At 46.4% G+C, this 12,903-nt stretch overlaps 1 protein-coding gene across 1 annotated transcript in view; it reads left to right on the forward strand.

Annotated features, from left to right (window-relative positions):
• CFAP20DC (CFAP20 domain containing) overlaps positions 1-5,650 on the forward strand; it is a 184,364-nt gene extending 178,714 nt beyond the window's left edge. Inside the window, exon 15 of the mRNA XM_063122092.1 lies at positions 5,392-5,650. Coding sequence (XP_062978162.1) covers positions 5,392-5,501 — 110 coding nt within the window. The 3' untranslated portion in view covers positions 5,502-5,650. The remainder of the gene's footprint in view (positions 1-5,391) is intronic.
• The last annotated feature ends 7,253 nt before the right edge of the window (positions 5,651-12,903 follow it).

Raw genomic sequence — 12,903 nt, forward strand, 5'->3', positions numbered from 1 at the left:
AGCCCACAACCTCCCTAGGTAACTGGTTCCATTGTTGCACTGCTCTAACCGTCAGCTCTATCAGATTCCTCTCCATCTTATCCTCACAACAATCCTGTGAGGTAGCTTAGGCTGAGAGTCAGTGAGCTTCATGGCTAAGTGGAGACTAGAACCTGGATTTCCCAAGTCCCTGGCCAATACTCTAACCACTACACCACACTGCCTCTCAATGATTGTATTGTTAGATAGTTGGTGCTGCTTGCAGGCCTGCAACAGGGTTGTGGAGTTGCCCAGCACCCAGCAAGGGTCTCTCTGCTATGGGAAGGAACTACACACTCAACTAGACTATGAGTGCAGGAGCTCAGTCCTGAGGGCCAAATCCAGCCCTCCTGAAGTTTCCTAGATGGCTTCTGACTAGGTTGAAAATATGAGGGCAGGGCTTCTGAAGCTTTAACTGCTGTATTGAAAAGGGAATTTCAGCAGGTGTCATTTGTATGCATGCAGCACCTAGGGAAATTCCCTCCATCACAAGAGTTTAAACTGCAGGAGCCCTGCCCTCTTTTGTATCTGGTCACACTCGGCAGCTTTAACTGTTGTGATGAAGAGGGAATTTCACCAGGTGCTGCATACATACAAATGAACCCTTCTGAAATTCCCTTTTCTATTCACGATTAAAGATACAGGAGCCCTGTCCTCCTTTCCATAGGGTCACCCTACCCAACCCCTATGCCTCTCCTTCCAAACTCAGCTACAGCTCCACCAATTCTTTCTTCATTAGTTATATGTACACCCTGCTAGTTGCTCTAACTGCAGAGAGAGAGAAAAGACTGGTTGTTTGTATTGCTCTGCTAGGCTGCATGTGGCTTGGTAGATCACATGTTTTCCAGGTCTGAGCTAAACATGAATGTCAAGCATGTACTCCGAACACACATGCACACATCCACACACCTGCAGCCTGAAGTAGAAGAAGGTCTGTCTCCAGGAGAAGGTTCACCACTTGATTCTACTGGATGTATAAACTGGCCATATATCAAGGTGGGATTTGAACCCATATCCTAGTCCAGCTCTCTGTACTGTCTCTCTCTTACCCTAATTCTTCTATTCTACATAAAAGTATGATGCAAGGCCATCCTACTGGCTCAGGCCAGTTTAGCTTTCAAGCATTTATGGCACAGCATCATTTGGCAATCCAGCTGGGAACCCTTTGAGATTGTATCATTTTTCCCCACTGGACCCCCACACACACATTATCATTATTATTATTGAGGAGGAGGAGGTAAAAAAACAAGTCAGGAAAAGTGTGAAGCTCCTTCTGAAAGGAAAAGATCCACTGGAATGTCTAGAGTTAGGGGTATCTGAGCACAATCTGCACCCTCCATTTAGCATCACCTGCAGTTTGCATGATCCCAGCTGTAAACACATCCTGAGGATCGTGGAGCCACCGCTGTTGACATAACAAGTCATTACTCTGAGCCAGCAGAGCATACAATGCAGTTACTTTGTACTGCCGTTCTGAGAAAGAGGTAAACACTTAGGATGAAATGTGGAGTACAGCCTGCATTCAGCTGTGAATTATTATTTACCGTCACGTTATTATCCATCATCTACTTTACTTTTTAGCTCTTACAAAAAAGGACTTCTTTGTGAAATAAGCTCATAGATTAAAAGTGTGTGATAGACTAAAGAACTGTCGGGAGCTGCTAGGTGGAGTTGTGGGTTTGCTAGTGACCTCTTCCCAATCGGCTGCCTCTGTGAGTCTAGGGTTAGGCCGTAAGGGGTAGAGCTCTAGACCAGCAGCACCTGAATGAGAAGTAAGACTGCATCCAGCCATTTGGCTCCTCACCCCCATGTTGTTTGATTGTGGAGGCAGACAAGCTAATGTGACAATCGCTTATTTTCACAAATGTTTCAATCTGCATTGTGGCAGGACCTCTGGATTCCTGGTCCTCAGTACTATAGATCCAGCCTGTGCACATTGTCATCCATACAGCTGAATGCAGCCCTGATCTCCGCCCGATAGGGTAGCCAGCCCCTGTTTTTGCAGTCCAAAGTTGGGTAGCAACAGCAAGTGGTTTATTTGATTTCATTTCATTTGATTTTGTGTTTGTTTATTTAATATTCTTTGATTCTTTTATTTGGTGAGCTTTATTTGGTTTGGTAGGTCATGTTGCACAGCCTGTTCAGGGCTGGCGCTTCCATGAGGCAGCAGATCCTGTGTGCCCCGCTGTTACTCCAGAGCTTTTGAAATTAATTTCAGCGGGGATTATCCTGCTGTGAAGTAGGGGCTAAAATGGTACCCATGCAGTGAATGCAACTACACCGTTCTCACCTCTTGTTACTATGATCTTTGGCAAGGTATTGCCCAGGTGGAAGGGATGGATGTTCTGATTCTAGGGGTGTGCACGGACCCCCCGCTCCGCTTCACTTGCAGATCCGCCATTTTCCGGATCGGGCCGCTCCGCCCCGCCCCCGCTCCGCCCACTTCCGCTCCGCTCCGCTCGGAGCTCCAGATCCGGATCCGGAGCTCCGTTTCCCCCCCCCCCCATAGGCTTGCATTGAAAGCTAAAAAATTATACAACTTTTTTTCTGTTCAAGTTAGAAACCTCATGTTTGGCACCATGACACCTCATGGGGATATACACACGCACGCCAAGTTTCAAAGCAATCCCATCATCCCCTGATTTTTGGAGAATTTTTGAAAATCAGGCACCCCACACACAACATCCCTGCGAGGTGGGCAGGGGAGGAGGGAGGGAAGGCAGGCAGGCATGCAGCTGGCATTTCTGGGGGCATAAGGAAGTGAGCCAAGGATAAGCCAGTAATGCATATAAAATGGAATAAATCAATAAATAAACAAAGGAGGGGTGGAATTAAAAGCAGCAGTGTTGCTCAATAAACAGCAAGAAGAATTTTTTTAAAAAGGCTATATCTGTCTTTTACCAGCAATAGGGGGACGTGCCCGGGGGAGGGGGAAGTAGCTGCCAGTTCAAGACAGCCACCAACAGCTCTGAGAAGAAGTAAAACGCTCACTTCAACTCATAACAGGCATTGCTCTACCACTGAAAAGTGACCATTCACTTCAACTCATGATAGGCATTGCTCCACCGTTTTACTCTCTTTGGAAGGCTCTAATGGCCTTCCAGTGCAGGAGAGAGTGGGGGCACGTCCACGATGAGATGCCCTAGGGGAGCTCATCCCCTTGCACCACATCTATTCAGTTGTTCACCAAGGTTAGGGTGGGGAGCAGTGCTGTGTTTCTATCTCTTATTCTTGGCTTAGTATATGATTTCAGGTTGTGTTTGTGCATTTGGTGGGGCTACTGTGTTAAAAAACACGGGGAAAAGCCCGTTCAGATGAAGAAAGAGAAGTTTCCCAGAATCCCAAGTTACCTGTTTTGCCTATGCCCTCCTCCAACTTTGGGATCATCATGACCGGGAGCTGACTCTGCCCCTCAGCCCTTTGAAAAAGGTATTTTTCCCGCCGATTTTTTAAAAACTTCTAGCGTGCGACCCGTACGACGCAGAAAGTTGAGAGTAGTCTCAAAATGACCCCCATCCACGACTCTCTGTGCACAAGAATTTTCAGAACGATAGCTTAAACCCCCCCCAGTTATCCCCGATTCTTTCCCTCAATGCAATCCTATGGGCGAAAAGCCGAAAACACCGTTTGAGCCGCGCGGTTGACCCGATTTTCACAAAAATATAGCACGCGACCCAGACAACGCAGAGAGGTGAAAGTGGTCTCAAAATGACCCCCATCCATGACTCTCTGTGCACAAGAATTTTCAGAATGATAGCTTAAACCCCCCCCAGTTATCCCCGATTCTTTCCCTCAATGCAATCCTATGGGCGAAAAGCCGAAAACGCCGTTTGAGCCGCGCGGTTGACCCGATTTTCACAAAAATATAGCACGCGACCCAGACAATTCAGAGAGGTGAGAGTGGTCTCAAAATGACCCCCATCCACGACTCTCTGAGCACAAGAATTTCTAGAACGATAGCTTCAAAACCAACCTAGTTATGCGCGATTATTTGCCGCAATGCAATCCTATGGCGAAATGTTTTCAAGATGGCGACCGGAGTGCTCCGCCTGAACTAGGAGCTCCGAAAAATGGGCGCTTCTCTTCGCCTTGCTTCTAGGGGGTCCGCGGTCCGCTCCTACTCCGCCTCTGGGTAAGGCGGAGCAGGCCAATCCCCTACTGCTTCTACGCTCCTAATCGGAGCGGATCACACCCCTATCTGATTCTAACCTTTGAAAATAGCAAATGGAACCAGCAAAAAAACACTGTGGAGTGCTCCTGTTCAAGGAGCCCTCTTTCAGGATACTCCATTCCGTTTCATCCTCACCCATCCACCGAAACAGATGCTACGCAGCATTGTGCGGCCTCTGAGCATGCTCAGCCCTCATTGGGGTGTTATTTTTTTTGAATTCTGCAAATCCCAGGGTTCTCCAACACACGCTAATACCTCCCCTCTTGTTTCTCAATGGCTAAATTTTGGGCATCGTCCTGTTGGCAGGAGCCATGAGCTTTTAAAATGCTTAAAAAGCAGGAACTAACCCTCAGCCAGCTTGCACAGGTAAGAGTGAGCTAAGGGCCAAACACCCAGGCTGCTAAAATTTCACTGACGTTCACCCAGCCACCCTCCAAAAGCAGCAGGAAATGGTCCATCGCTTTTATGGCAGACAAATGGACCTATGAAAGTGTGGGGTGATTGTTGGCCCACTTTGATCGTTTTCGAACTTAGCCATAATATCCAAGTGGTACCTCAATCTACGGACCCTGTACCCCTGTCAGAAGTGGGAGGTCTGTTGCCTTCAGTCCATGCTTGTGAGCTTCCTAGAGGCATTTGCTTGGCCGCTATTGGCAAAAGAATGCTGGACTAGGTGGACCATTTGTGCCAGTCTGGTCCTACCATTAGGCAGAATGAGGAAACAGCCTTAGTTGGCAACGGTGGCACTCACCCCAACCATTCCCCTCCCTTGGAAGACAGAATGGTGGGTGCCCTTCACCCCCTAAGCTAACCTGATGCCCTTGGGTGTAGCAGAGGCTGCTCTCCTGCTGCCAGCATTGAAGTCAGGTTTAATTGGGATTCCTGCTGGCTTCTGTATGTGGAATGTTGTGGGGCGCCATCTTAGCCCTTGTCTCAGGCAGCAAAATGTCTCCGGCCAGCCCTACTTTGGAGCAGTTCTTGTGCTTTCCTGTTTTTTGAAGCATTCCAGCAAGTTCTTCACTTCCTAGTTTTTCAGCAGCCTGCAAATAAGGTAGTGTTGACTTAACTACCATGAATATTTCAATCATGAATAAAAGTGAGAACATTTGAAGATTTTGCAATCCTCTCGGAATATTATAGCTTCTCGCCTGCTGTTTTTCCAGCACAAATGAAAATTAATGGACTCTTCGTTTCTTTTTTAGGTGATGATGACTTCAGAGCTGAAGAAGATGAAGTTCTCACTCTCTTGTACGACCCATGCCTAAACTGTTATTTTGATCCTGAAACTGGGAAATACTATGAGTTGGCATAGCTGTTGGCAAGGAGTGTAACCCCTGTTCAGAACTGTTCCGGGACCCGGGACCCGTGTCTTTGCAAAATGCTGATTTAAAACCAACTTTTTGTTTGCACTCTCTGTTCCAAAAGTCTGTAGTGTGTGCAGAAAAATCAAAATGCTTGAAAATGCTATGCAATCTTTTGAAGAAGGAGGAGGAGGAAGAGGCAGCTATATGTTAATAGATTGTTTAAGAGGCTTGTCTGGTTTTCATACACATTTGTTGGGCCTGCTGACATTATGTAAAATATGGGAAGATTCCTCTGTGTGAGCAAATTGCACTGAATCAAAGATTTTAGCCAGGTTAATCCATGAATCTGTGATAAAAAACCACACACCCTAACTCGAACTTTCATCTCTGATAATTTAAGTAGGTGTGTTACATCTTTGTACTTCAGAAAATACAATGCCGTGTTCAAAGGGAAGTGTTCCATGAATTCCCTCTCTTCCCCTTTTTTATTATTGAATAAAACAATATATATTTTTCTTTTGAAAGCTCCAATGTTATTTCTGGATGTGTTGAACTCTCAAATGGCTGTACAGTTATTTTGATTAATTTCGCAAACCTTGAAAAGATGCATACACAGCCCTTTTATTCTAGATGAATTAACCACCCACTGCTATTGTAGACTGCTAATGCACATTGGAATTGCAATACCACACACAAAACACATTGAAAAACAAGTGAGAAAGATCTACACCTTTGCTGTACTTAAACCAGAGAGGGCGTGAGCAGATCCGCCTCCATTGTCAAGAAGTCACACATGCATGCAGTTGTCTTAAGTAACAGCACACCAACAAAAAATGGCACTGTGCTCTCAGATCTCTTGTTTACCCAGCAGCGTCTGAGAATGATTTCAAAATGCCCCATCATGTAGCTCTTCTATCTGCAACTAAGCAGGCCCAGCCAATACCTTGATGAGAGACCATGTAGGAGCACTAAGTATGCCACTTTTTCGGTCATGGGTGGATTCCAAATAACAATAGAAAATGGCAAAAACAGGTGAGTTGTATAGAACAGCCAACAGGGACGGCAAAGTTGAGCAAATCCCAATTTCAAGCATTCAGGCCAACAGCATTTCAGCTCTTACTGCCCTGCTGTAGCAACAAGTTCTAACAATAACCACTCAGCTATTCACTTCATAAGGCAAGGACGGGGAGCCTCTGGCCTGGTGGCTGACTATTATTATTGTTATTATTACTATTACTATTATTATCCCACCTTTTGCCCAATACTGGGCCTCAAGGCGGCCTTACAAAATTTAAAACATACACATTTTTAAACCTATGAATAGAAATATACAAAAGTTTAAAATATATTCCAATATTAACACATTTAAAATACATGACAATTTTAAAAGTCATTAGCACAGACGGAGGTCCAGATTAATCGCCAAAGGCCTGCCGGAACAAAAGTGCTTTTGCCTGCCTCCGAAAGCACATCAAGGAGGGAGCCAGCCTCGCCTCCCTGAGAAGAGAGTTCCAGAGCACTGCAGCAGCCACCATGCTTTTCAGTAGGCTTGGAGAGGCATGGCATTTGGATGCTGATTCAGTCCTGCTTCTGAGTCGACATGCAGCAGTTGTCTTGCTTACTTCTGAGTGGGTGTGCCTATTTCTGAGTAGAGGTTTGGGACGAGGGATGCTATCTGAAAGTGCAGCTGCCCTGCTTACTTCTGAACAGACATGCAGAAGCTTCGTAATACTCATATTTCGGCCCGACCCAGTCCGCCTTTGGTCACACACATTTTACCTTTTGCACCAGTCATAGATGCAATGTGGTCCTTGAGTCCATTTCCAAATTAGAATTTGGCCCTTGGGCTGAAACCCCCCCCCCCCAGCCCCACCTCCGCCGCCATAAAAAAAAGGCCCCATTCTCCGTCGCAGGCTCCGTTTCTGACAAGAGCGGCACCCTAATGCTCCAAGAGCCACATCTTCTTAGGATAACCTGGGATCTGGATTCTTCCTGAAGGGACCAGCTGGGGAAGAGCCACATGTACCCCGATTTGTCTTTTAACATATTGTAACATTTAAGCACATTTCAGCTCCACCCAATGTGCAAATCTCTCTCCTTTTCAATAATAGTGCAATACTCGTTTCCACCATTGGGTGGCTTATTTCTCTCCCCAACTTTACAGAGGAGTCAAATATAGTTGCAAAAGTTGTGTGCAGCTCTGAGACATGGGAGACTAATAGCATTTGAAACAGTGACAGAAAGGTTAAGGAAGGAAGTGGCCCTGTTCAGAGAACATGCTAAACCATAGTGATTAATCATTTTCAGCTAAACATAGCTTAGCGTGTCGTATGAACCATTCCTAACCATGGTGGCTACATAACCACGGTTTAAACATGCTCACTAACCCGCTTGCTGCAAAAGGGGTGTGCTCTCTGAACAGGCACAGTGTAGTATAGTGGCTAGAGTGTTGGACTGGGAGTCGGGAGATCTGGGTTCTAGTCCCACTCGACCATGTGACCCCACTGGGTGACTTTGGTCCAGTCACAGACTGGCTCAACCTGCCTCACACAGTTGTTGTCGTATGGATAAAATGGAGAAGAGGAGCATTATGTACACCACCTTGAGTTCATTAAGGAGGAAAAAAGGCAGGATATTAATGAAACACATAATATATAAATATAAGGAAGATAGAGCTAAGGTCAGAAGTTGAACATTGCCAAATTCCGAGAACCTGAAGTTCGCTGAGCTCTTCCGAGCAATAAGTTTGTCACATAGTTTTACAAACTGGGCCTTCCTACGCCAGCTAAGCTCCTTTGGGCTATAGGATTTGAACAGACTGCGTCTGTCACAATACACACAGCCCTACCTGCTGCCAATTTTCAAACCAAGGCAAGTGCCGGCACGGCTGCCAAACAGGAGATCTCATTTGACAAAGCATCAAACTTTGTGACAGTGTCACTTACAGGATGTCACACCAGCTGTGTCTGGTTACTGAGCTCCATGGCTCACTTGGCGTGTGGCATATGAAAAATGACAAGAGAGGATTCCGGTGTGGCCTCTGTGTGCATGAGCATCCCGTAGCCGGTGGTTTGTGACAATAGACTGGAGAATTTGCCCTGCCTGCTTCTTCTTCTTCTTTGAGGAGACTGCTGGAAAGAAGAAATGCAAATGCATCACCTGACAACTTTCCCCTCAGAAATAACAAGGTCACAGACAACAGAAAGGGGAGGAAAGGAAAGGGAATTAAGAAAAACCATATGCAGAACTGCTATCTAAGTGTTCTGGAGACAGAAAGGGAATTGGAAGGGGAGAAAGGGCAAAGAGATTAAGAAAATCCTCATGCATAGATACCTTGAAGGAATGGGATTATACTAAATCATGGATTTTTCACTAGAACGCTTTTTCTGTACTGATGGATACCAACACAGAGGCATCAAGTCTTGCTGTTCATAAATATGTGATGATTTATTGTTCCTGTTGTTTTCAGAAGGAAGTAAGATTTTCGAATTTACATGGAAATCTTTCCTCTGCGAAAAGGTGGAGGGAAACTGTTAATATGGTATGACAGAGAAGTGAGAATGAGGCAAACTTTACTAGGTCTTTCTGTTGTTACTATTTTAGTTATTTTAACAGTCTTGCTTTTTAGTTAATTAATCGGGTGGGTGGGTTGATTTGCAGTGTCTCCCTCTAGGTAACATTTTGAGGCTTTTTAATGAAGTTCCCGGTTTCACAAAAGTAACGAATATTAATTTAGGGTACCATCTCAAAGACGTTACCTAGAACAAGAGGTGACTGTAGAAACAATAAGTGTTTTGAGAGGCTTCACACCCAGTGCAAGTAAACACAACATAAAAAGATGTTTGCTGCTTTAGACAAGGGTGTTCATTAAAGCACTGTGCGAAACCTGAACCTGGGTTCCCAGCAGCCAGGCTCCAGCACTTTGTCTCTTGTGCCACTCTGCTTCTGCCACAAGCCTTGCATAAGAGTGTAAGAAGAGCCATGCAATAGCTAACCATAGACCAATGGAAGCTGGTGGGTCCTATGTCAGTGGTGCAATGGATCTGCTGTCCAAGGGGCTAAACCCATTTGGGGGATAGAGCTCAGCACTTTGGATAGTTCCTTTAGAGTTCTGACTGAAACCCAGAGTGGATTCACCGCCCCATTGACATAGGAGCCACTAGACTCCACGGCCAAAGGCATATCTAGTCCTGCATCCTGTTTCCCAAGAGGGACCAACTAGATGCTTCTGGAATGCTCACAAGTAGGGCATGAGCAGAACACCCCTGTCCAGTTTATGTTCCCCAGCAACTGGTACAGAGAGTATAGAGAAGGCTGAGGGGAGACATGATAGCATTCTTCAAATACTTAGAAGGTTGTCACACAGAGGAGGGCCAGGATCTCTTCTCAAACATCTCAGACTACAGGACACGGAGTAATGTGCTTAAGTTACAGGAAGCCAGATTCCGGCTGGACATCAGGAAAAACTTCCTGACTGTTAGAGCAGTATGGCAATGGAACCAATGACCTAGGGAGGTCGTGGGTGCTCCCACACTAGAGGCATTCAAGAGGCATCTGCCAGGGATGCTTTAAGGTGGATACCTGCATTGAGGAGGGGGTTGGACTCGATGGCCTTGTAGGCCCCTTCCAACTCTGCTATTCTATGATTCTTTGATTCTGAGGCCCGATCAACCTGCAGTAGACCCTCGAAAGCCCAGCCTCAGTGCTTGCCTCCCTCAGCCTGAGCAATATGTCTCTTAGTGAGAGGAACCTGCCTGGCTAAACTCTTGCACCCTTTCTCCGCACTGCAGCCTATAAGACTCTCTTGCCTATCTTCAATTAAGCATTCTGATGCTGGCACTGCTCATTTCCGGATGCTGCTTACCCTTGTCTGCCCTGGACCATGCAAGTCACTTCTGAGACATGTACCCCTTCCCCAAGTCCTTCCAACAAAGCCTGGGACTTGGGGCCTTACTCATGCTAGACCCCCAGTAATTCCATCTGGTCCAGCTTCCCTTTTTTCCTCTCTAACAGTGACCAGACAGCTGCTTTCAGGAAGCCAGAAGGGGTGCTTAATTCCCCCAGCTTCCCCAAGGATGTCTTAGAGCCGTGACGATCTCCTGAGCCTCCAGCACTGTGACGGTTGTGAGAACTGCAAGTGCAGATGGAATTTAAAAGATACATAGAAACCGCAAATTTGATTTCTGAGTCGTCCTCTTGTCTCTTCCATCTTTGAGACTGCATTTGGAACATTCACTAAAAGGTGCACAGATCATGTGTTTATTTAAAGCGTTTCCCCGGCGCTCTTCAGTCGGAAAGGCTTCCAGAGCAGGTTCAAGATCAAGGGGAGGGGGGCAGAAGCAGTCACTGTTCACCATCTAAAAAGACACAACACAAAAGGGGGGAACAGTTGGGGAGGGAAGAGGAAAGGAAGTACACTGGGAAGCAAACCAATTCTTGATATTTCAATGTTCGAATGACCAGCTGGTAATTAGAACTTGGTAACATCAAGAATTGGTGCCTTTTCTGTTAACCTGGAAGCAGTACTGGAAGCCTTCCCAACTGCAGCTGCTTTAAATAAATCAATAGTCTGTTCACCTTTCAGTCTGGAATGCGTCCCTTGTGGATGTTGCAAATGCAGTATCAAAGATGGAAGAGACAAGAGGGCCATTTAGAAATTGAATTTGCAGTTTCTAATTCCAGTTGGCACCATCCCCTCCAGGGGAAATGCTCCTGCTGCTCTTCCTCACAGTGGGACAGTTGGTTCTGAAAGCCTCTGCGAATGGGGGGAGGCACCAGCCCACCTGGTGAAAGCAGCAACCAGGGGAGAGGGCAAAGATCACGATTCACCTCGCTGACTCCTGCTGCTGACTCCTAAGCATCGTCTTCGCCTTTCCTTCCCTCCTCTGCAATAAGGCGGAACTGGGATGATAATCCACAAGATGATACCGCGTGGCGAAGGATGAGCCAGGGCTCACATCAGCCTCACTGTCACGCAGACCTAGTAGGGGGGCAACTTATACGAGGAACCTCCCCAGCTTTGAACTAGAGATCTTCCGAGTCCAGTCAACAATACTACAAACGAGAAGGATCTTGGAATTGTTGTAGATCACAAGCTGAATATGAGCCAACAGTGTGATGCGGTTGCAAGAAAGGCAAATGCTATTTGGGGCTGCATTAATAGAAGTATAGCTTCCAAATCACGTGAGGTACTGGTTCCTCTCTATTAGGCCCTGGTTAGGCCTCATCTAGAGTGTTGCGTCCAGTTCTGGGCTCCACAATTCAAGAAGGACGCAGACAAGCTGGAGCGTGTTCAGAGGAGGGCAACCAGGATGATCAGGGGTCTGGAAACAAAGCCCTATGAAGAGAGACTGAAAGAACTGGGCATGGTTAGCCTGGAGAAGAGAAGATTAAGGGGAGACATGATAGCACCCTTCAAATACTTGGAAGGTTGTCACACAGAGGAAGGCCAGGATCTCTTCTCGATCCTCCCAGAGTGCAGGACACGGAATAATGGGCTCAAGATAAAGGAAGCCAGATTCCAGCTGGACATCAGAAAAAACTTCCTGACTGTTAGAGCAGTATGACAATGGAATCAGCTACCTAGGGAGGTTGTGGGCTCTCCCACACTAGAGTCATTCAAGAGGCAGCTGGACAACCATCTGTCAGGCATGCTTTAGGGTGGATTCCTGCATTGAGCAGTGGGTTGGACTCGATGGCCTTGTAGGCCCCTTCCAACTCTGCTATTCTATGATTCTATGAACAGCAGCAACGCAGATTTGCTCTTACACCCGTGGAAGGTTGGTCCAACGACAGGTGCATCTCTGGCTCTCACAAGAACAGTTTTTCTAGTGACATCAAGGCCCCGAGATGAAACCATGAGGGAAAGGGTGGGAATTTGAAATCCCATAAAGTGCCCGTTCCGAGTCCACCCCCTTGTGAAATCTTGCGGCTGCCCTCCTATTTACGGTGTCTCGGCCACGATGCAGACAGGAGGCCTGAAAAGCGCCCAGACACAGCCAGCCTTCTGTTGTCAGCCTTCTTCTTCATCATTGTCACTCAGTAAGGCTCGAAGTGTAAAGCATTACTGAGGTGAAGCGGGATATTGATTCTTTTCTTCAGCCAATGTGTCAGCATCAGCATTTTATGCTGGGAAGGGCAAGTCCTCTGGAAATGTGCAGATTTGATCCTGGCCAGTAGGTCACAAGGTTTTGGCTAGCAAACCAGTGAAAAAAATGTCTTATTCGTGCGATTCTGGGGCTTACCTTCCAAACAGAGAGTGGGTGAATGAGGATTTTTACTAGAATTACAGGACTATCATGAACAAAGTCCAGGATTAGATCTTCTAACTTCCTGAAGACTGAAAAGCAGTCCCCCAAAGAGAATCCAAAGATGATTCTACATTTTATATATACAGTATACACACACACA

Source organism: Elgaria multicarinata, chromosome 3, assembly GCF_023053635.1.
Source record: "Elgaria multicarinata webbii isolate HBS135686 ecotype San Diego chromosome 3, rElgMul1.1.pri, whole genome shotgun sequence".
NCBI lineage: Eukaryota > Metazoa > Chordata > Lepidosauria > Squamata > Anguidae > Elgaria > Elgaria multicarinata.